Below are 25,049 nucleotides of genomic sequence, written 5' to 3' on the forward strand. Positions count from 1 at the left end.
CTACGAGTGTGCTATGCGGTGAAGTTCATTTCTAAGAGTGTAGAGTCACTAAATAGGGAGCAGAGTAGCGAGACTGAGCCGCGTCGGCGAGCGAGCCCGCCATATTGTGTCCAGCGCGGCTGCGAAGCCTAGCAATGGGACGCCAATCTCCTGTTTCTCCGCCGGAGAACAGCGCGCAGTCGATCCAGCTCGCAACTTAGGAAACCGGTTGGCATGGAGGGGACTCAACATGGACGGTGCGTTCTTGGAAGGAGAAACCACGTGACACGATCTGCTCAATGGCGGGCACCGAAGGGCAGCTCCGGCGCGGAAAAGTGATGCGATACTCTGTACCCCTATCAAGTAGCTCTGGGCGAAACAGGCCGTTAATGCCGTAACGGACTCAGGGAACATAAACGGGACGTCAAGAATGCTACAAATGCGACGAGGTCGAAAACAGACCAGCTCCGGTGGCGCAGCGGTAACGCGTGCGCTTGGAGACTGGGAGGTCCGCGGTTCGAATCCGCGGGCCGGCTGTGCCGTCTGGGGTTTTTCCTGGGTTTCCCTCAGATGTGTAATAGGCGTATGCCGGCACAGTTCCCGTGAAGTCGGCCCATGGACGCAGCTATCCTCCCCCCGAGCGGATTCCGCTCGGTCTTCCACTTCACCCTTTCCTCTCCTCCTCTCCACCACCTTTCCCTTCCCGAGAAACATGCCGCCTAATCAGGCAGGCAGACCTCTCGGGTTCCTCCCAACGACACTCCTCCTCCTCCTCCTCCTCGAAAACAGAACTTGTTGAACATTGTTGGATAACGGGGCACACCTTTGCCTTGAAGAACGCTATAACCTTAGCTCGGGAACAAAGGTGGGGCCACAGGAAGCTTCTGGAGTCGTGCACTCTTAACAATAAACTTCACCGCATAGCATGGTCCTAGCTAACCATCACCTCGAATGACATCGGTATCTGCCCTGATTGGTTGAAAACGGGAGGCGTACGCCTTTTTTGTGACACTGATGCTGTTCATAATTGTCACAAAAAAGGCGTACGCCTTCCGTTTTCAACAAATCGGGGCAGGTAATGATATCATTCCAAATGATGGTTGGCTAGGAGCGTGCTCTGCGGTGAGGTTCATTTTTAAGAGTGTGGTATACGTATTCGACGTGACCCACTTGCGTGCAATGTGAACCGTGGCCCTCTCTCAGAGACGTACACTCTAAAAACAATACCTTACCGCATAGCAATCTGTGCGCCAACCATTGCCACGAGTGATATGGTTATCGGGTCCGATTCGAAGTGAGAGGTGGGCATACGCCTTTTTGTTGCAATTTGGACAGATGAAAATTGCTACAAAAGGGCGTACGCCTCCATCTCTCCTCGAATCCGAAGTGATAACCCTATCATTCTTGGCAATGGTTGGCGCACAACGTGCTATGCGATGAAGTTCTGTAGAGTGCATAGCGACCTCCTCAAATAGCGATTTGGTTGTCATTCCCTCGTGTGTGTGCTCGCACTGATGATGTCTCCTGGATGGGACATTGAACGTCTGTTTAAGTAATTTTTTAGCTTGTTATGGTGAAGTCGGTGTAATTTCATTTCTAGTTCACTAGACAACAGACAGGACAAATATCAGTGTGTGTCTTCTGTGTCGTCTGTTGTTACTCCTTTGATCCTATAGCATTGGGGACTGTTGTCGATTTTATGCAAAAGTACAGATTATTATTATTTTTAACTTTCTCAGAGAAGCACGGACACGAATTATTATTTGTCATTATCAATATAGATTAGGAACGTTACAAAGGACTTAACGCTCCATGTTCGAGCTTCAAAAGTGACGTGTCCTCTTGGCAACACTCATTTAGCAGTACATGGTAGCTTCCATCCACTGCAATAATAACAAATAAAACATTGGAATATTCATACTGTTCAAATTATGAACGATCACAGTCTAATCCATTATTTAGAAACAAAAGCTTTCAGAAAGAAAGAAGGAAGCACTTTGATGAGAAAGTGCGTACAGAAAAATAGATTTCACATGTTACAACGTCACAACGTTACACCGCACAGCACAAGAACCGTGAGCATCGTGGAGACTGCGACACATTTGCGCATTTAAAACAATTTGATATCATTCTCGACCACAAAAAGAACCTGAAAATCACCTCAATACTGCAAAGTCGCACTGCATAAAGGGAGTCAAAATAGAGTTAAATTCAAGTTCAACTAATACAACCCCAGCTGTTCTGTATACCTCGGACCTATCGCAAATGACATCCTTGTTACCCGCCATTGGGCATCACAAAATTCAGCGGGTTTCGTGATTCGTGTTTTTTTTTTTCTTCTGCCCTCACACGTTTCATTGCCTGTTTGTTTTATTTGCACTCCGATTATACACAATTGGCAACCGGAACCTGTAGCAGTGCTAGAGAATGGGCTTCCTCGCTCTAGGTACCAGAGAAGTTTCAAGGTTATATTTCATGTTCAAGTTCATATTTCGTGTTCAAGGTTATATTTGCAATGCTTCTCAAAGATAAATATTTGGACTGTACCTCGTTCAGTGAAAGCACCACGTTGCGGTCTTCATTCGCGTGCTCGGAATAAATTTCTATAAAGTAAAGCAACCGTGAGAAATTCAGAACGTAAGCCGAACTCAACCTGAACGTGATTTCATCTCACCTTCCATGCAAGCGACCTTCACGGCGCAGGCCATGTAATCCACAAAGCCGATCTTGTTCTGCCGACCGTACCGCATCACCAGGGCCTTCAACACATGTAAGTTAACATAACAACCTGCCGCAAAAACAGAAAAATTCCATGAAATGATTATACGTGTACAAAATCCGATTTTAAAAGCCATTGCGCTTCCACTTGCCTGCTAGGCGCAAAGCGTTCCTCAGCTGGTAGGTGGTCAAGAAACCAGTGCAGCTTTGGTCGTACTTCTGGTATGCTCGCTGGATCAGAGAAGGGGTCATGATTTAAGTACTCCTACACTACTAAATAAGCTACGCTTCAGAGTATCGACACTGAGGAAAAACGGCGAGCTGGGGTGCCGCCATGTTGTTTCCGTTTGACCTCCAGCGCCATCTATGCAGCGCTCTTCGAATTGTTGTCTTCTTCCACTGCCGAACTTCATCTTCATCTATTTCTACTGACGAAGTAGAGGCAGTCCTCCTCACATGGAGGAATGAAGAAAAGGAGGCACCCCAATGGCTCTTCGACACAAGACAGAGGCACGGCTAGCGTGGCACAAGTGACGTAAGGGTAGGAGATGAGCTGTAGCTTCTTTGGAGTCACGCGCGGGTCACTAGCCACTAGCCACGCGGGGGTCAATAGCCCATGAGGTCTGTTTGCACACGCCACTTTGGGGGCCACTTCGGCGCGCTACCACTACCCCTCTCCAACTATTCCGAAGCTATGCTTTGGGAGCTCCCATAAAGATGTATGTATCCCAAACCGGAAAGGGAGCGGTGATGTCACTGCAGTGGCCCCCAATCTCGGCTTCACTTCTCCCGCAGGGAAGGATAACGAACGTATTTTGGTTACCGTTTCAATTTTCGTTACTGCTATATTTTTGTTTCCGTTATCTGTTTCTGATACCGGCCCTTCAATTTAGTTTCCATTACATTTCTGTTACTGTTTCCGGTAATCGAATGGTTGTTACAGAGCTGCGAGAGGACAGCCCTTCCGGCTCTGTCAGCGCCCTGTTTTGCCCAAGTGCCTTCGGTGTCACGTGTACACACTACACAAGTACTTTTACGTTGTTGGGATGCGCACATTTTGCAAGATTAAAAAAAAAGATCTAAGAACATGTCTCTCAGTCTTCAGTCACTCGGAGTCCAGCAACTCAAGATGGGCGTAACTTTCATTCAATGTCGCATTTAAGAGCAGACGCTCTCATTAGTAAATAATACTCTCATGACCATGGTGAAATTAAAAATATATATAAAATACGTATAACTAAATAGTTGGTTGTCATCTTCGTGCTATGGTGGAGTATAGTCATGTGTTGATGAAAAAATGACAATGAAAAAAGACGTGAAGGTCGCTTGCATGGAAGATGAGATGAAATCATGTTCAGGTTGAGTTCGGCTTGCGTTCTAAATTTCTCGTGTTGTGTCTGTCCCTTCGTGTTCCCTAGTCTCGGGGGTTTTTACATTATGTGTTGATGTCACGAAATTATGAGGACTGGGATGATGTAAGCGATGGACGCACCCTCGAGATCCAATATTGCGCTTTCCTTCCATGCTTTCGTGTAGTATTTAGAGCATTACAGGTAATGGTGTCATAAAAAAAAAAGAAGAATGAAAAGTCACTCAAATGTCATCGCACAACAAGAATAGTCATTACCCGAATTCAATACCGGACGATAAATTCGTTTCCGTTTCTGTTTCTGGTAATCGAGGACCGTGGTCTGGGTTTCCGTTTCCATTTTCGTTAGCACCTCCAATTTCGGTAATATACCGTTTCTGTTTCCGTAACCATTACCATTACCCTTCACTGCTTCTCCAAGCAATAGGGCTCCTCCTCTCTTTCCTTCCTCCATGCCTCCTCAGGTACCCGCGGATGCAGCTGTAGAATGTACCACTGCGCTTATACACCTTGTTGCAAGCCCATTGGCCGAGACCGTGCTCAGATTGGTCGACAACGTTTTGAAATTGCATTTTGTACGCGCGCATGTGCGTGCAACATCTCGGCCGTTTCAGCATAGTTTCGAACTAGCATGGCGCGCACGCCGCCCTCCTGTGTTCTGTGTTTTCGTGGTGATAATCGCCAGAACAGTTTGTAGAAATATGTTCACGGGCTGATTCGTGCGTCGATGTGATTCTACGCGTGATATGCTGTTTTTGGACACAACTATTATCCCACGAACAGTCTATGAACTGCGAAATTGAACTGCTTCATGAGCTAGAGCAGATGGAGCCTGAAGAACACGTTCGGGTAGCGCATCGAGGGCTGACGTGCCACACAAACGCTTTACTCTTTGTTGTAATGTGCACTGCAGCAGCGAAAGAAGATGCTCATCATGAAATGGTATGCACTCATGAGACTGGCTCGGTATTAGGAATTGAACGGTGTGTTCATCTTGCGTGAAGTTTGAACTTGGTTAGAGTGTGTCAGCAACGCAGTGGACTTTGTATTCACAGTGCACCCATGTATCAAATTATTGAATCAGTAGTTTATGGGAATAAATGTTTCTTTTAACCAAAAGTCACTTCAGTTATTTTGAATACCGGATAACGGCGGCAGGCGTGAAATCCAGTAGAAGTCGACGGTAGCCAGAACCGATCGAAAGGACAGTGAAATGTTATGGTTCCTGATTGGTCGACTGGCTATGCATAGCCAGGCGAGCATGAGGGGGCATGAGGGCGAGCGGCGAGCATGAGGGGTCGACTGGATATGCATGAGGAGGCACGGTTAGGAACCGAGCGGTTCGTGGGGCGAGGATTCCGGACTCGTGGCCCGATCTGGTCTTCTCTGGGGTGGTGGTCCGTAGTGTTCGTTGACATGGGAAATGGTAGTGGCCTGAATTAGGTGGTGAAACTATGCCAGCGACCGGACAGCGATTCCCGCTTCCTATTTCGTTATGTAAGGTTCTTTTTTTTTCTAAGTGGTATGAAGCCTTTGTGTTCAGGGGGCTCATGCGGGGGATTTCTCTGGACTGTTGGGGAGGTTTACAACTGTTTCATGGGATATCATGAATGAGTATTGGTAGCGCTCGGGAATAGGTTGTCGTCTATAATAGTGAATATTGTGGTAGTAACCGGTTCGAATAGGTGGTCCTATTGAGGCAGGGAGCTCTACCTCGGTGGGGGGGGGGGGGGCGAAATTATGCGGGTTGTTGATGGTCAGTGGCTCTGTCTCTTTTGTTACAACGTGAGTTGGGGGTTCGGGCAATATAGTCAGCGTTGCGGGCGGTTCGGTCTCCCTCACCCGCGGGTGGTTACGCGTAAGCTGCAGCATGTGGGTGGGGGGGCGGGACGTCCCAGCTGTTCGTGCTGTGACCTCTTCGATGGTGTAGTTATACGGTGACATATGGTGACCACATGTATCCTCGGTCGCTGTGTCCTTTTCGGTGCGTAGTTATACGGTAATATATGGTGACTACATGTATGCTCGGTCGTTTAGACAGTTCCCAGATTTCTGTCACGCAGTGGGGTTTGTTAACTACTCGGTCCCGGGGGTGATGCCCTCAATGGGTGGCCGCTATATACTACTGCCACTATACTGGACTATGCTATTGTGCCTTTTGTCGGGGGGGGGGGGGGGTCGGGTCTCCCCTTCTGGTGGTTGCACGTGAGCTCTGACCTGTGGGTGGGGTGGGCGTGAGGTCGCCCACAATTAATCCTTTTTTTTTTTACCAGGCTGCTACTTAGGTTAAAGTTTGACTTGTTGATGCCAGTTTTTCTTTTCTCTACCAGGCTGTTACTTAGGTTAAAATTTTAGTTGTTGATACCTTATAATAAGCATTATATTGCTTATTAATTTTTACTATCCGGTACTTTGCCGTTTTTGTCGCATTTGTTTACTTTTTCAGGACTTCCCGGATCACTTTGAGGACTGGTGTTCATTCAACGTTATGTGGCACGGCACCTGCTGGGTGGAGGCTGGGGCCGGAGGCGGTCATGTTCAAGTTCTAGCTAAGTTTATATAACCGGGCGATAGCCGGAGGAGAAGACTATCCAACACTTGTTTGGTTATAGCACTGTTTGTTTACTACTTGGAAAAAATGGAAATTAAAGCCGTTGTTTGCCTGGACTTTTCCCCTGGTTGTGGTCCCGCTGGATTGTTGGTAGGGGTGATTCCTATCTTTTTCCTATTTCGATGCCATCTATTTTCTGTCCTGCATTCTAGTATCTTCATTTTCTCTTAGCTCTCTCTGTCTCTATCGGTGCTCCCCCCTGTGATACTTCATGTGGTACGGGGGTGGGCACCTTTCTTTCTTTCTTCTTGTGCACTGGCTATGCATAATATGTACAATGTTGCACTCTGATTGGTCGTGGGCCCAGCATTGTGCGAATTATCTCAAAATTATGGGCTCTATGGGAAGCTGCTGGAGCCTGGTAGAGGTGGCGCTGGAGGCAAAACGGAAACAACATCGCAGCTCCAACTCGCCCTTTTGCCCCAGTGTCGATAATCTGAAGCGTACCTTATTTAGTGACTATAGTACGGTTTAAGTAGTTAAGTCTGACTGAAACGCTGCAACCGGCATGGTGAGATATCGAGAGCTATATCGAGCTGCTGCAAGCCACGTGCAACGTGCTCCCTTCTGGGTAGGTACTCATCAGCATGCCTCGTAGGCGCAGGCGGTACGAAAGGCGAAAAGGACGACAGCTTTTTTCTTTCTTTTTTTTTACCTTCTGAATACTGAACAACACACTCCAGCTATGTAGCACCAACTCACCTGACATTTCTTGAGGTATGCATAGAGCGCCACAATTTCATTCTCGTCCAGTTCTCCTGTCAAGTTTTTCTGTCATGTGTCGTTAAAGGCTATCCTTCATGTAAACCAAACGCTGTTTAACATGTTTGCTCTGTTATAAGACTAAGGATACGTCCAAGAGAGCCACCATCGTCCTACACACATCCAGGGGAAAGTCGACCTGCAGGTTCTCTGCAACGAAAGCAATAGAAGATCAGAAGTTATAGCCATAGGAGGCTGCTGATCATTTCAGATGTACTGCCACACATCCTGTTTCAACTAATACTATTTTTTTATTTTTACTTTCGTATTTATTTCCAAGGGAAAAGGGAGGTACAGCAAAAAAGCTGCAGAGGCAGCTTGACAGCAACCGTACCCCCAGATACCAGGGTAACAGCAACAGAAAACACTCTATACAATCCAAGAACATATCAATCCACGCAACAAAATATAATGGCAATGCACCACACGCTGCGCGCGCACATTTTGCACACAGTCTTATTGAAACAGAACTGCATCTGTAGGGGAAAAAAAGAGAAACGTTTAAGCGTAACATCCTGACCTACTTCACCCCCTGCGGCAAAAAATATTTCTTTAGTTTTCTCTGTGGCATTACAGATATGGCTGACCCGGCGTAAAGGTATGTATTTAATATGCGTGGAATATTGTAACGTAACATCTGTTTTCCGTATTCCGTTCTGACTGCTGGGAAAACCCACCTACATGCTTGTCGCGTGTTATATGTTGTAGATGTTTCATGTACATCTGCTAACCTATTGACATAGGAAATAAATACATCGCCCGAGAAGCGAATTTTTTAGTAAGAAGAAGATTATAAAGGTCGCGAACACGTACTATTCTGATTTCCTTATAAAGTGGTTCTGTAGGCGCAGTGTAAGCAACATTCGCAACACAACGCATAACCTTTTTTTGTAGCAGTGTTAGTCGTTCAATATTTGATGTAGTTGTGTTTCCCCAAACGAAATGACAGTAACATATATGTCAGTAAAAAGGCTATTATATATAAGTAACTTGACACTTTTTGGTAGGATTGAACATCTACGCATCAGCCCTACTGCATACGCGACTCAACGTTGTACATAGGTATTGCACATGAGTGTTCCAGCTCACGTCACACGTGAGATGAACTCCCAGGATTTTCACATGCTCAACTAACTGAATAGGTGTTCCAGCCAAGTAAATTGGTTGTTCCACACGTATTTTTTTTGTTTTTAGGGCGAAATATAACAACTTTAGCCTTGTTTGTATTTATTCGCAGACCATTTTTGCAAGACCAAAAACTTAAACTACTTAATACATATATCATTATTTGCAGTGGTTATTAGTTCGTCACTGTTGGGAGCGGAAATAAATATGCTAGTATCGTCGGCGGAAATTACAAATTTAACGTGCTTGTCAATATCGACTGTATCATTTATGAAGATATTAAAAAGACGTGGACCCAATATGCTGCCCTGGGGCACTCCACATGTAACCAGAACTTTGCTTGATACATGATTGTCTATAACAACACTTTGAGAGCGGTGCTGTATTTAGGACATTAGGTTCAAGGCCAAGCCGCGTACACCATATGCAAAAAGCTTACGAAGAAGTATACCATGGCTTAACAAATCGAATGCTTTCGTAAAATCCACAAAAATGCCCAATTCAGTGACTTGTTTTCGAAGTTTCGGAAGATTATTTCTTTCATTGTGAGCAATGCCAGTTCCGTAGATCTGCCTTGGCGAAAGTCAAACTGCGAGTTGGTAATGACTGATTGTGTAGCAAAGAATTTGTCAAGCCTCGTAAATATAATTTTTTCTAAACCTTTAGTAAACCTTGAACGTAGTAAAAAATGTCTCATAAACCTGTTCAGGGTGCTGCTGAGCGTATACGTTACTCCAGTCCGTGTTTGCTAAAGCATCTCGAAAGTTTTCTAGGTAGTGATACACGGGCGAGTAATTTCTGTTCTAAGGTTAAAACTTGGGCGGGTTTGTATGACATTTTTAAAATCGATAAAAACCCCAGTGCGAAGGTAAAATAATGGGACGAGACGCACACAGACAAAGCGACGACACACAGCACGGTGTGTCAGTCAGTGCTGTGTGTCGTCGCTTTGTCTGTGTTCGTCTCGTCCCATTATTTTACCTGAATGAATGAATGAAATGAATGTAATTCCTTCCAGAATTACATTCAGTGTTGTGTAGCTGTAGTTAAGTTACTCTCGCAAGTAATTTGTAATTGACTCCAAATTATACTTTTAAAACGGCTTTGTATGCGATTTGGGACACAACCTTATTTGCACTGTTGAACCTCTTTTGCAATGTCCACGATTTTCTCTTCCACGAGAGGCACAAAAGATTATCGTGGCCTCAAGGCGTGTGCAACGATCAAAGGCAGAACAATCCGATATTGGGCGTGTTTGTTCCACGACCAACTACTATACTAGAGACTAGGACACTCGCAATGGTCCCAACACTGGGGTAGTATGTTCTGGCGGCCGCCGCTAGTTGGCACGATTAGTTGCCACGTGATTTGCCGAAACCGCGGCAATGTAATGCAATGTAATGTAATGCCGTTGGCTGGCATGACTGCAAACCAAAAAGGTGGCGAGCAAATGCTAGACAAGGATCTCATCGCACATCTATCGCACGTCCCAGGTTCAAAACAGACCGGATCCACGTGACAATATAAAACAATGCAATGTCTGCAATGACATATTTTAAAAATGCAATGAGAGCTGCAGCTTCTATAATGGCTGGCAATGTGATAAGGAGGCTACTAAACGTTTTGCATTTGAGTGTGGCAGAAACAAAAGTGCTGAACCACGGGAGAAATACTTTGCACGGTACGCACCAGCACGCTAGTTTCCATACAAGGCCTATAAAGAATCTATCTATCGTGTCTAGTGTCAATCTTGTGCATAGGAAATAGATAGAAGCTGTATTTTTAACTGGTGAACTCAATACACTTTCTACAAAGGATTCAGGAACTAGAATGTACAGACTTTCTCTACAGTCTGTATAGAGATAATACTAGGCGCGGAAGGTCTCATATTTACGGACATGTGTTACTTGTTTTTTGCTGTACATTTGCAGAACGACTACAAAACATGTGATATGTGCATGCATGAACATGGATGCAAATGCTAATAGCAATATTGGACTTATCACTTCAGGCAACGCGAACATTTACCGTTTAGTACCTCTTAATGTTGCACTTGACATACTGCTGCTTCTACACTGTCAGAAGAAAAGGTATAAAAGGCGTATGTATAAAAAAGGTGCACCAGGGCGGAAGTACCATTTCTGTACCTTTTTCAACTGTCTACACCCTGTTTAAACCAAGTGTAACTCACTGATCGCGGTAGCTAATCGTATAATACGGGACTCCATGCATGTGCAACGTGCAGCACCACATTAATGTGGTGTGGAGATTGTGCTGGTTTAGTTCCAGAGTAATTTGAATAATAAACACAGTCGTTAATGCAATAATATATTAACCAGTTGGAGGAAATATTTTTAGTGGCTGTTATTCGCTACCGAAATAACGATCTCCACATGTGGCCAAGCCATTTCGTTGCGCGCTGTACCAGTATCTGTTCCTGTATCTGCAAGCGCGTCACAGGCTTTTACGTGTGCAAGTGTTTCCCTCTCTCCTGTGTTTATTCTATGTATTGATCTTTCTTTCTTTTTTTTTCTTTTTTTGTGCGGTTTGGAGTGGGAAGGCACCTCTCCGTTAACGCGGTGAAATAAATGGGAAATTCATGGTTTTTGAACTACAAAAGAAGGTTATCGAGCTACTGCATCGGCTAGGCGCATAGCCAACGAGTTAACGAAGCTTAAAGTTGTACCGAAAAAGAAACGAGATTCTATTCATACTGTATACGACTTGTATCTATTGTCTCCAAATATTCATTGGAAATGGACTAGGATTAGATAAAGGCTGTATAGAATTCCTATAGCTTTTGTACCTGCCCAGTCTAGATTTTTCTATACAATTCCTATATAATTTGGAAACTTTTTTTTATAAGGGTTGAAGCCCTCATGTCATATAATACAAGGCTACCCAGCAGTGCTGCAATGGAGCATCTGTTTCCGCTTGGTCTTGCCTATGCTCTTCGTTTGTTATTTCATTTAATATACGTACATTGAAGTTATGGAGAAAAATTATGTATTGAAATCAATGTATTTCAGTGTAACTCAATTACTTTTATGGTAAACGTAGTTGTAATTGAGTTACAATTCTTATTTCGTAATTATTACCGCAATTTAGTTACTTTTATGCCTTGCTTTTATTTATTAGCTTGTCCATAAACAGCGCGATGGCCTTCTAATATGGTACAATGGTTAGTACAAATCAGTGGAACATTAATTAGTAAAACATTGTACAATCAAAAACGTCAATGTCACAAATTCCATTATTATAAAGAAGCTGCACACGGGCCAGGGGAGTCAGTGAGCTAAATCTCGGAACATTAAAAACACGACACTGGCGGAAAGTTCTCGTTGGTGCATGAAAACTAATTGATTCGATCAAACACTGGCTATCGAAAACTGGATTTTATGAGCACGAAGTTGTAATCGTCAATCAATTAGCTTTGAAAAGTAATTTTACATGTCTGCTCGCTACAGGGAAGGGATGTTACAGGGGAAGGATGAAAGAGTGAAGAAAAATTCGGTGGTTGAACAGGAGAGAGTGAGAATGATGTACAGTCCCCCTTGCTCAGGGATACACAGCTGACACCACTACAGAAAAAAATGGGCAGCATCTCTCAGCAGTTATGATTAGGTTGCTCCGAACATATCAACTGCCGGAATATATGTTCGGCAAAGTTACCCGACACGATCCGTCAGGCAAGGACATCTGATGACGCCACCACTTCCACCACTTTCACCAGCTTTATATACTGATGGTTAAGCCTAAATACAGCAAACTTCCAAAGGCTCCATTAGTGTGTAACATGATGGAACTCCGCACTCATCATCTCGAAATAAAGTTGTTTGTTACCATTGTAGCCAAGCCGACTGATAAGGTTATTGCCTGTATCTGTTTCTATAACGACTGCGACGACTGTCGCGTTGGTGACAGAGATACCAATCGCATTATACATTCCCAACAATCTGTGCCAAAACGTAAAGCGCACTTCACCACATTCGCCTTGGCATCAGGTGAAGCTTGAAGCACAGGCCCCATAGACATACATGTATTCGGCAGACAATGTTGCCTATAATTCTGTTCGCGTACGTAGGACGGCAAAGTTCTCTCTGATATGACGTGAAGGGTTCATGGTGACTACCTTCACAAAATTTGATGGCGATAGCACCATTCGTCTTGGTTCCCCAATGACTATCGCTAAGACATTGATCACTATGGGGAAAAGTCACCGCTAGGGAACCGACAATTTTGCATCTACAGGAAAATGGTCTGGACGGCAGGTACCTTAAGGCATGTAGTCCCAGAATCCGGGAGAACTTTTTCGTAACGCGACTAACGTGGGAGATATCGGCTGCAGAAGTAGCTCCCCTCACGTGCATTCGACAACTTCGTGCATTCAGGGAACCGACAGTTCCGATGATAGGTGGACATTGTTTGGACGACAGGCACTTAGGATATGTCGACTTGAAATCTTGGAGAACTTTTTTACAGCGCGTCTCACGAAGGAGATACAGGCTATAGCAGTAGACCTCGCAACCTGATTTTGACAACTGCGTACGTGTGCGAAAGGACTGCCGGAATCTATGGAAGCTGCTTGCGTGGCGTTATTCTGACATAATATGGCCGAACGGTCAGTTAAAGTGGATCTTACTGTGGACTATTGTCCAGGAAAAGGCTGTTGTTGGTGGTCAACCATACGCTGCGGGCAATGCTGGATACAGGAAATACACAAATAAATAGTTTTACGGGTACAACTGCATTTTTCGAGAGAGACATGCAAGGTGCGGATCGGTAGTTATTCATTACTTATCGGTCGGTTTCTGTTGCTCGCCCTCAGGGTCAGTGATACCATGGCGTCCACGAGCATGCGAAAATATCTGCGTTACTTGAACAACTTCAAGCATGAGCAATGTGCTCCCGGTACCGCGATGGTCACTGAGGGACAGTGTCTAAGTTGACGGTGTTGAAAGTCTTCGGTGACTTATCGAGCGTAACAACAAGTGTAGCGAGTGTTTCGATGTCCAAACACGCCGTTGTACGTGATATGTCAAGTTGAAACGAAGACAACATCCAGTAACACACACATACAAAAATAAAGAAATAAATAGTGATACTATTTTTAAATATTTTAAGCAGCAGTAACATTTTTACTTTAACCGCTGCGACAAGCAGTCGGTATCAAATGTTTTTGTTTTTTTTGTTTTTTTTTTTCTGCCTTCTATTTTAGGGAGGTAGGCGGAAAGCTGGTCAGTTTTCGCGCGGTGGTCATTCGCGAACAACGCTGACGAATGTCAATGACCGTGTGGTAACAACCGTGAGGGCTCCAAAGGTTGTGCCATTAGTGTACGGAACATAATACTGTGAAGATATGTGCCAGTCAGTCGTATGTTGTCATACTGTCGTTCAAGGGGATCCTTTTGGCCTTGACCGAATCACCACCTTTTACAGTTCTCAGTAGTTTAGAAAAAAGATTAGGAAGCATATAATAGCAAATTAGGCAACTACCGTTTCATTATCTGTAGTGAAGGTGTTCGATGTTGCTTTGCGCGAAATATATTTGTTACAGTGTTAACATTACTTCTTCGGAATAGTTGTGGGTAAATCCGGGTAAATACCCGCAATTTTCACCGCGGGTGCAGATGCTGGTCGGGATCTGAACACCCGCGCACACCTCTAGTTATTACCGCTACCCCTTCTGGTGTGGTGTGCTAACGAAACATCGGGAACTTGTTCCCCATTAGACCATCACTCTAAATAATCGTGAGCCGCCAAGCTGTTTAGCGTGTGACATTCCGCTCCAACGCACTGTGACACACTGTGACAGTTTTGTTGTGGTACGTTTCTTTATCTCAAGTCGGCGGACTGCGCCATTTTTTGACAATTTCTGAATTCCTGCACTTCGAAATCACAAGGAGCCCAGCCTTGAGCCACGCGAGCACCAGGCTGCAGACGCGCCATGTGCTTTCATTCGATACGACGGCAATTCTGTTTTCTGAACGTATCTTCCGTTGCTACAATAAACCACCAACACCACGACACCGTACACGTCTTTTCGAGCAGATAAAATGCCACAACGGGAGGTAGCAGCTTTCATATCCACTACATATTATCCGGTCATTATCATCGTCGACAGGTGACCTAGCAAATGCATTCATGGGCTGCGTGACATCAACAAAGCACGCTGGTGCGGACCTGTGTCCGGTCTGGCTGTCGTGGTTTCAGCGGATTTTTCGGGGTCTGCGCCTGACATGAAGGCGTACGCCGGCAAGGTGCCCTACGATGTCGGTTGACCAAACAATATTCACAGGAGCAACATGTCGTCAAGCGCCCCATCGTACCCGACGTCCCGATTTCCCCTCCACCCCTCGCAGATGCGCAAAAATTAGTGCTTGTGAGTGTGTGTAGACACACGAGTGACATATAGGCCAGTATGCTTCCCATATAGTGGTACTCCGTGTATACGCCCGCACTGTGCACGATCACCTTGAGTCCTAACTGTGGCCCTAAAACAGACTCACTGACATTAGTTCGGGCATACAAATACGCACGATTCACATTTTTGTGCGAAAACGTCGCTCAGACGAAACGTTCCCACGGCGGCACTTACGCGAACGGAATGCCGACAGCTTTCGTTGCTACTATCAGTCTATCCTAAGGTCTAGCTGCCCTGCACAGCCCGGGAGTGTATAGGTGAAGCCAGATCAAGTTCCTGTCACAGATTGTTGGTTATGATGTTTTGCGAAATTGTAAGCAAGAGAAAAACGAACTGAAAGAAGCACATGTTGGAAAGTGTTCGTTAATGAGGCCCCGTGGCAAATTGCGGTTAAGCCGTGCCAGTGTAGCGTAGTGGTTAGCTTTTTGACAGCTTCCATGTTTCAAATTTTCACAAGAAAGAGCATCTGCTTCACCTCTTCCTCTCCCCCAACGGTGGTTGATGGAAATTAAGTGCCGGTGTCCAGCCGGCGTTTATGCTATTTTATCAGACACACATTCACTCTGAACCATTCACTTAGTCTTGTTGCAAGCGCGCTCACAGTGATACACGGGCGAACAAGCGGAGGCAGGCGGCAAATTTTTATGGTAAGGTGATTGCAGAAGTTGAAGGAACAATTAAGACAACATTTAAGACTCACCAACGCCCATGCAGTTTCAGTTCATTGCTTGGGCGTTGATTAAATGTTCTGTTTGTCTTAATTATTCGCTCAGCATCTGCAATTTATGGCACAAGCGGCTGGTGTGCGAAACGTTGGATTCGACTGCTCTGACAGTGACACTGCTCCATCTAACACCGTTTCGATCCGATGTTGCAAGCAAAGCATTAAAGTACGAACTGCGGTGCAACCTACCTTCTTGGAAAACTTTTCTCAGAATCACGTGAAGATCGCCCGGACTCGCTGCTTCCTTATGGCCTGTAACTTCTTTGTAGATCTTATTGAAGTACTGCGGGATTTCTTCCTCCTTTGTGTCGCCTCCTTCGTTGGTTTCCAGTGGCTAGGAGCGAAAGAGACCATGTTGCGGTCACTGGTTCTTAATCTTCACATTAAAGTGCTTGTCAATTTCTTTTTTTTCTCCGGGAGATATCACATGCTATTTCTTTTTTCTTTTTTTTTTTTTTCTGCTGATGCTTCATAACGGAGGTTACCTAGTGACAGTGTTACGCTCAACGCCCTCATTCCCACGGACAAAGAGCACAAATGTAGATTTCGGTAGTAAAGCGCCCCCAGTGTGCGCGGACGTGACCGGCACCGGACGGTGCCGCTTGCCCGTCGTCGGCAAAGCAAGCTTCACTGTTTCAAGGGGATCAAGACCGTTCCTATTCTCTACACAGCCAACAAAAAGGCTGCGTATAGTGTTGTCACCGGGAATATCCCGAACCGCGATATTCGTTCCCGTTCAAACCGATTTCGCAGGGTTCGCGAGCTACATCGCAAACGACATCTATAGAGTTGCGAGTGAAGAAATGAATGCAAGCGCGTATATGATTATTTTCTGCCTTTAGCGGTTTTGATGTTTGCCTCTATATAAATATTCTGGAAAGAATGATATTCTTTTATGTCCGCCATCATTTGACCAGGAACGTGCGGCAAGGCCCATGATGCACCTCTGACGCAGCTATACTATGTGCTGTCAACGCATCAAACCCTCATTCAGGCACGCGAGCCATCGGTGCTTATTATTCGCGATAGTGTCGCCTTACACGCGTAGTTAACAATTTCATCTTACGCTCATCCATCTAACCCAAAAATAATACGTTTTGCCGCCGATGTTAGGCCTGACGATCGCTTATGTGCGCTCTTTCGACACGTGAGTAACATAAAATATTTGGTTATATATGGGAAATTGCTGTTGCCACATGGTTTTTGTTCCTTCCTTCCCTGATAATGGTTGCCAGATTAGGCTACTTGCGCTATTTTGCTTATTTCTGACTCCAGTGGCGCAGAAATTTCGGCAACTTTGCTATTTTCCGGTTACTTTTTTTTAATTGTTATTCGTGCTACATTTGACATTCTGGCGTACATAAATCGTGACATGTGTGCTTTGCCGTACCGCGACATCTAATGCAAGAGTACAGCTAGTGCCTTCACTTCTCTTTCTTCGCATGCTCAAGGTCGGTACGCTTTCTTTTTGTCTGCTTGATATTTCAGTACACGTTAGGGAACACTCAAGTGGGAAATATGCGTACGAATAAAGCTGAAACTTCCTCACCTTAGGAACGCACACATTACTGCCATCACATTCTCTGAAAAGGAATATACCAGGAGTAGTTAACAAAGGCATGGGCATCGCAAGTTCCGATGGGAGTGTACCGGGAGCCCAGTCTCGGGAGCGTTACCACTGTTGGGTAAATCCATCGAAATTGGACCAGGCCGTGTACGTCGACGTTTGCGCACTTCTGGCAAAAATATATTTTTAGTTCATGCAAAATGACTAAAAAGAAAAGAACAGCCTCTTTCCGTTATTCAAACTGCGGCCGTTTTCGAGAGGAGGGGTGGGGGAGGAAGAAAAATACGCTAGTCTTCAGGCCTGACGCCAGTCGCGACTTTGAAGGCTTCCTCAACTACAACCGTACGTTCCACGAAGTCGAAACAATTTCTGTGCGTTTCCTTGCACGTAGACAGGGAGTAGCCGATTTAACGTTGCTGGGCGTCACATACTTGTCCTCTCAAAAATGCCAAAGTTGCAAGCAAAGGCTAAAATGTCTCCTTTTTGAACAAATTTGAAAAAGATGAAAATTGTGCGTTTAGAAGACCCACTTGGAAGAGTAGTTCCACGAACAACAGTAGGAAGGACGCAGCTCAAAATACATTTCGGATAATAAAATACAAATACAAGTCAGAAAAAAAAAAACATCTTTTTGCCCCTTATTCAGCCGCACGTGATGTGGCGAGACACCGCATGTGATTGTTAAGTTGTAATATCACCCACAGTGTCCGTTATGCAAAGCGGGTTGTTCACCAACCCTCGAATCGTGCTCCTAAACTGTGTTATTTCCCTTCTGTTTGACAGTTTTTAACTATAATTTCGGTGGCAAATCAGGAGTGAAGTGTTCACTGCCCCTCATAGAGTTTGGCTCCAGGTATACCCTCGAAATTTCATGTTCGTGTTCGTAGTACATAGCGCGTTAGCGGAGCTCGAAAATGTAAAAGTTTTCCATTGTCCCAACTTTCAGCGGTCATTTTGGGGTTGCGGCGGTCAGTGTCGAACTAAGTGCAAGGTGCTATTCGATAAACAAGGTATTCCACAGTATAATGCTAGCAAATTGGAATACTACTTTGTAAAGTGAGAATTTTCATTTTCTGTTTCTCTTTCTTTCTTTCTCTTTTTTTTTCCATTTGAAGAAGGCTTTAGCGAATTTTAAATTGAACTTTGAAAACTGCCAAGCGAACCTCACTTGTTTTTATAGAAATATGAAGTCATCCACGAATAACCACAGTCCCAACTACGCGCAGTATCCCAACGGAAATAGTCGGGAAAAAAAAGAGAGTAGAAATTCCGCTTTAGCCCCGCCTGTTTGATTGTCGCAAAGAAGATGCGGGGAGAGGAGGAAGTGTTCACGCCCCTTGTTTTACCTTTCTTTGACCTGCTTTGACGTTGATGCTGTTGACAACAGTCTTATGACAAACAAGGAAGGCAAAACAAATGAAGGCTGGGACACTTCCTCCTCTGCACGCACATTCCGTGTGCCCTTCATTGAGAAAATCAAGCAGGCGGGGCTAAAGTGTAGTTTTTACTAATTTTTTTCGACTATTTCTGTTCCGATACTGTGCAGAGTTTTTGTTGGGTGTGCGGTGGATAACCGCAGGAGGACTCTGTATATAAGGTGAATAAGGTGAAACACCCTGAATATACAGGGTGTCCGAGAAAGCGTGTAATTGAATTATAATAAAAAACTACGCCACCTAGAAACATGCGGTCAGCGCCATTGGTTCTTCCTAGGTTTCTGCCACCTCCTGATGTGAATGTCATATATCGTAAGTTTAATTATATAAATATTTGCGAACTGAGCTCGGAAATTTGCCAAGCCAAGATCACTTTTTTACCCCACCAATATGAAGAGCTTGCGGAATTCACTCAAATTCATGATAATTGACAGTGATATTCACGAGCTATCCCATCGGGAAAAAAAAAAAAAAGCCGAACGGCGTGCTCTTCGGAGCGCCGCACCATAAGCGACGACTTTTGAGCGCAATCGCTCTCAGTCCGACGAAAGGAGGTTCCAAGCCCAGCTCACAGAGTGATAGTAGAAAAAGTGACAGTTCCTGAAATTGGGAGAAGGAAAGCATGATCCCAGCGAAAGCCGGACGCGATAAGCCGTTAAGCTGCGTTATCCCTTTCTGCAATTCCGATGTGGGCTTGGTTCCCAACCTCCTTTCGTCGCACTAACAATGATTCCACTGAAAAATTCGTGGCGCGCTATCCTCTGGGAGCTCCGTAGAGCATGATGTTCGGCTATTTCTTCGGCTATTTTTGAATATCCCTGTCAATTATCATTAATGTGAGTATATTAGAGACGCTCTTCACATTGGTGGGGTAAAAAAGTGACCTTTACCTGGCAACTTTCCGACTTCAGTTCGCAAAAATTTACATAATCCAACTTACGTTACACGACATTCATATCAGTAGGTGGCAAAAACATAGTAAGAACAAATGTCGTTGACCGCATGATTGTAGGTGGTGTAGTTTTTTGTTTTAAATTGTAATCCAAGGACACGTTTTCTGGGACACCCTGTATATGCTGGATGAAGAGGAGGTTGGGACGTGGAGTTGAAGGGTAACTGTGGAAGGAATAGACTAGGTTCCAGAAAGGGACGGTGTCTCTTGCTTTGTACGCGAGACAGATTTGCGTAGGTTGGCCCGTGGAAGGTAGGGGCGGTTTGAGCCCCCCCCCCCCCCCAACCCACTCACTCACCCAAGTCGCCACGTGGCTACGCCACTGTGTTGATGTCCTTGTTGGGTGCTTCCGCATAGCTTCTGTTTGCTTCCTTGTTGTGGGTCCACATTACTGCTGTTTCTTTTCTCCTCATCCCAAATAACCGAAGTTTTCATACATTTATCCACTTACTGATTACTATTACTTAGCCCTCTGTTTCTAGTTCCCGTCCTATTATTTCCACTAACTCTGTGCAACCCTCTGACGACTACAAAATTATCTCCCTCGGTTCTCCTCCTCTGTGGACTTCTGTCTCTGCTCCGTTCTCCATGCCGATGTCACCGGTAGGCCTTAGACTGTGACGGACTTCAAGCTCGCTCTTCGGCCCCTTCTCCAATTCACTGACGTAGAAGATCTGGGTCAGTACCACTACAACTATGTCTGACTCTTGCAGTTTAGAACCCCTGCAGCGAAAACAAGCTTCTTGTCTCACCGTGTGCTCACAGTTAAGGGCAAGAAGTGTGTCGTATTAGAGGCCACGATTCCAGTTCTTCATTTGCGGTTGAACTGGGTTCCTACTGCTGTAAAGGAGCCCGATATACGAGCAGCGCTTGTGAACTACGGCAACGTCGAGGAGACAGCTAAGATCATCTGGTTCGATCCTGAGTTGGGGAACGTTGGTTCTCTTTCTCGAACTGTAAAGCTCCGCCTGACGAAAGATATCACATCGCGATTGACAATGTCATCGATCGATCTCGTATCCTCCACCCAGCAAGCAAAGTCTGATGGGCAAAGTCTAACGGCCGCTGTCTTTCTGGATGTAGCGAAAGCATGCGACAATGTTCTCCATAATGTTGTAGTCGCGTCGCTTCAACAAGCTGGTGTGGCCGGCTGTACCCTTGCCTGGTTGCAAGCCTTCCTCTCTGACAGGTGTCTGTTCGTACGCACAGCAGATGGTGACAGTGCCAACTACTTTGTGCATCGTGGAGTTCCACAGGGGAGCGTCCTCGGCCCGCTCTTGTTTAATGTCATCCTGGCGCATCTCCTTTCTGTTCTGCCCAAGCATACCCATATCACGATCTATGCCGATGACATTTACAGATGGACCTCTGCAGCGCGCCGTGATGCCATTCAGCGTCGTCTGCAACATGCCTTAGACCTTCTTGCGGCGCATCTTGCTGACATTGGGTTGTCTGTCTCGCCGGCTAAGACATTAGCTATGGCATTCACGCGCCGCTGCTTCACCAACTACCCCCTATTGCCAGCTTGCTCTAGACTGAACTACGTCTCGCATTATCGATATCTAGGCATCATCATTCATAGGCGACTGACATGGTCGCGGCAGATCAACTCCCTTTCTGCTAGCGCCCGCATATACTGTAATGTGCTCCGGCACCTCTGTAGATCCACATGGGGCCAGTCCCGTGCTGACCTCCATCGTGTGCAGTGCTCCCTGTTGCTTGGCGTTATGCGCTATAGCCTGCCTGTCCTTTATGGGATCTCCAACACTCACGAGCGGGAGCTGCTCAATATTCAAGCCAGCAGCCTCTGTCTCTGTTTTGGAGTGCCAAAGACAACGGAAACCTTCTCTGTTTTGGCGGAGGCACGCGAGCCATCGGTGTTTATTATTCACGATAGTGTCGCCTTACACGCGTACACACGTCATCTTGCCCGCCATCCAGCCCATTACCTCTGTGACATTGCGCAACGTTATCCCGCATCTGCATTCAGTCAAGCTATCTGCCGTTTACGAAGCAATATCCCCTCAACCTCAGCCTCCGCCCGGACCCCCTTTGCGTCCCCACTGGACCCCACTGTACAAACGTCAATTCCGGGCCTTAAGAAAAAGAGGGTTGTGCCAACAGTTGTGGCCTGCCAACTGACCTTGTACCACATCTACAGTCACCACCGGCATCGAACCCAAATATACACCGATGCTTCAGTTTCTCTAGTTGGGTCGTCTGCTGGGTTCTGCATCCCAGATGATGGAGCTGAGCACGGCTTCAAGCTCCTTCATATGTCATCTGCTGAGGCCGAGGCATTCGCACTACTGGCCGCTTTGAGACATGTCTCCTCTTGTGCGCCCAGGGCCCGGTCGATCCTCACCGACAGTAAAGTGGCTCTGGAGCATAGGTGGGAAAGTTACTTTTATTTTGTAGTGCACTGCCGTTACTCACTAGTTTTTCAAAAAGTTACGCGTTACGTTATTCGTTACTGTTGCGGTAGTAGGTAAAGCGTTACTAACGCCGTTACTTCTGATAAATAATGCCGTTACCTTTGCATTACTTTATGAGGTTTTGCTTATAATTTGTACGATTTTCGGTTGAGTCACATAAGTGCATTCCGCAAATCAATGCAAGCAATGTTGGGCACAAACAAGGGTCACGGATGAACGTAACTTACATGTACGATTTATTGCAACGCAGATGTTGATGTTCAAAATTTTCATCTGTGAGCTTCGCCCGTTGGGCTGAGAGGACCCCTAATGACCAGTGAGTGCTCCTTGTCAAGTTTGATAGCAACGGTGACCTTTTATCTCACACAGTACAAATCCAAACAGCCAATCCTTTGGTACTTTGTTACTTGTTCATAGGGTAGAGTAGAGCACTGCACGGGGCCGGGCTTGGCGTTTTTTAGGCGGGCCTGGGCCGGGCTCGGGCTTCAGCCACCGGGCCCGGGCCGGGTACGGGCTTGACAACGTCAGGCATGGTCGGGCATGTAGCGAATATATTTCACTTCACGAGACTGGACAGCTGAATTTTCACGGTACTTTTTTTCCCCATTGGGTATGGGATATCAGGTATTCTCATCTGGGAACTATTACTTTTTTACATGTGATCATGCGTATTTCGTGAATGGGTCTGGATTTCACGCGTGCACTCACACACATTTGGGGACGATCGGTGTGGGGTCCTGCACGACCGTCAGTCAGGTTAGGTGTTGGGACATATTTCGTTCTCGTGAGGGTCTGACACGAGGGTCTGTGAGGTTAAGTGTTCTGACACATTTCATTTTTATGAGAGCCCGGCAAGAGGGTCGGTTAGGTTAGGTGTTCTGACATATATTTCGTTCGCGTGAGGGTTCAAGAAAGAGGAACTAATACCGGAGCATGTGCAATACAGCGGCGATGAGTCTCTCTTGAACCGCAATGTACATACGTCCACGCGCCGCTGCGCGCCGCGTTCCCAAGCAAGCAAACACCAAGCAGAGGGCGGCTTGCCGGCAGAGAAACACAGCCGCTGATGCGTTCGAATGTACCTCCTGACTCTCCACCAATTAGCTGCGTCCTTTTCCTTGCTGCGTATTGCTCTTTTGTAAATCTAAATACGCTTTCGAACCTCGAGAACAAATAGAGCAGAGGCGGGCTTGGACTGGGCCTGAGCATGGAAACAGTCGGGCACGGGCTGGCCCCGAGGCGGTGGAGTCGGGCTCGGGCCCGGGCTGGAAATATATAGAAGACGTCGGGGCCGGGCCGGGTGTAGCAGCCGGGCCTGGGTCGGGCACGGGCCTGAAAATTAGGCCCGTGCAGTGCTCCAGGGTAGAGGCTATTTTTCTGCCGATTCCTTCGGGTATCTAAACTCCTGGGCATTCTCTGATACGTCCTATGCGCAACGATTAGTGAAGGAGCTGTTTCTTCTGTATTTTTTCATAATTTTCTGTATCCCAGCTGTTTGTATCTTCTTTTGGTTGCTTGAAAGCTTTAGGGAATAGCAAGCCCACATCGTGGCTAACCTTTCCCTTCTCTTTTTTTTACTTTGCATTAAAAATATCCCCCCCCCCCCACACACACACTTACTGATAGAAAACACGACAACACTAACACAGGTTTTACTATGTTCACCTTCTGTGACGTTATATATTATGTTTTGTCTGTGTACTTAGTGAGATTTCAATGTTACTTCAGTTCATATTCTCCTCCACCTGACAATTATTATTTGAGTATTTGTTTGCCGTACAGGGACTGTATTGCAGGGCTCGCCCTAACAGTCCCGATGAAACTGTATTTTTACCAGTGATTGCCATTAACTACATCCACAGTAGTTTAACTATAACTACTAACTACTTTGCAATGAAGTAGTCTAACTAGTTGTTCAACTACTTTTCAGGGGAGGTAGTTAAAACTACTTCTTTAACTACTGCGATGTATTTTAAGTACATCTATAACTACTTAACGTTGTCCATCAACACCAATCCCATTCTATAGTGTTCTTGGACACCTAAATATGAATCACAAGCAGCGATAAAAGTGAATATCTAGTACACATGCACGGCACAATTGCTCTGCACCTCGGTTCTCATCAAACAAGTAGCTCAAGGTAAAAATCGGAAGCACAATCGTGCCGTAAAGCTTGCGGCAAAATCGGAAGTAGTTGGCGCATGGAGTAACCTATAACTACTGTAGTTAACTACTCCAAATAGTGGTTTAACTAGTAGTTTAACTACATGTAGTTAACTACTCCAAATAGTAGTTTAACTAGTAGTTTAACTACATGTAGTTAACTACTGGCCATCACTGATTTTTACCTTGTCACACAATAAATTATCCTTGATCCTTGATCCACAGAATCTAGCTTTAGAGCAGATTCGATTTAAATAATCTCATGTAGGTCAAACACTCGCGTCTCCGAAAAGAAGGATGTTCGATCGTTTCTCCAAACCGACTTCAAAGAGCTGCGACAGGTCATCCCAGATTATCCCAGCTAATCATACAAAAAGAAAAAGAAAAACGTGCTTTGCATGGATGTGAGCCTGCATTGAAACTCTTACAGCGAAGAGGGCAATAGAAACGAAGCAAATGGGCACCGCGCATACTGAAACACATGGGAGACTGACATCACAGACCTCACGCCGCCAGTGAGGCAGCGCACGAGAAGTGACTTGCTTATACGGCTCCCTATGGGAAAGGACGCAACTGCGCAGTATGTGACGTCTGCGCCTTGCACAGGAATGCGTTCGAGGTCTTGTGTATCGCTAAGTGCGGCATGTAGAAGAATAATTCTTTTTTTCCTCGGTATTCTGACGTGTGATACCACGCGTCCACGATGTAATGAACCACATCCATGAAAATGTCTCAACCCCTTTAAACTCAGTTCATCAAAATCCGTCAATAAGCGTCCTGTGTT

General features: G+C 45.6%; 1 protein-coding gene across 1 annotated transcript in view; it reads right to left on the reverse strand.

Moving 5' to 3' along the window:
• Positions 1 to 1,068: 1,068 nt before the first annotated feature.
• Positions 1,069 to 25,049, reverse strand: part of LOC135396687 (calpain-A-like) — a 65,054-nt gene continuing 41,073 nt past the window's right edge. Inside the window, exons 13-20 of the mRNA XM_064627792.1 lie at positions 17,262 to 17,295; positions 15,902 to 16,046; positions 7,531 to 7,589; positions 7,380 to 7,448; positions 2,850 to 2,928; positions 2,654 to 2,767; positions 2,527 to 2,582; positions 1,069 to 1,862 (exon numbers count right to left, since the gene is read on the reverse strand). Of these exons, the coding sequence (XP_064483862.1) occupies positions 1,836 to 1,862; positions 2,527 to 2,582; positions 2,654 to 2,767; positions 2,850 to 2,928; positions 7,380 to 7,448; positions 7,531 to 7,589; positions 15,902 to 16,046; positions 17,262 to 17,295 (583 nt within the window). The 3' untranslated portion in view covers positions 1,069 to 1,835. The remainder of the gene's footprint in view (positions 1,863 to 2,526; positions 2,583 to 2,653; positions 2,768 to 2,849; positions 2,929 to 7,379; positions 7,449 to 7,530; positions 7,590 to 15,901; positions 16,047 to 17,261; positions 17,296 to 25,049) is intronic.

The sequence above is a fragment of the Ornithodoros turicata genome, chromosome 6, assembly GCF_037126465.1.
Source record: "Ornithodoros turicata isolate Travis chromosome 6, ASM3712646v1, whole genome shotgun sequence".
Taxonomy (NCBI): Eukaryota; Metazoa; Arthropoda; class Arachnida; order Ixodida; family Argasidae; genus Ornithodoros; species Ornithodoros turicata.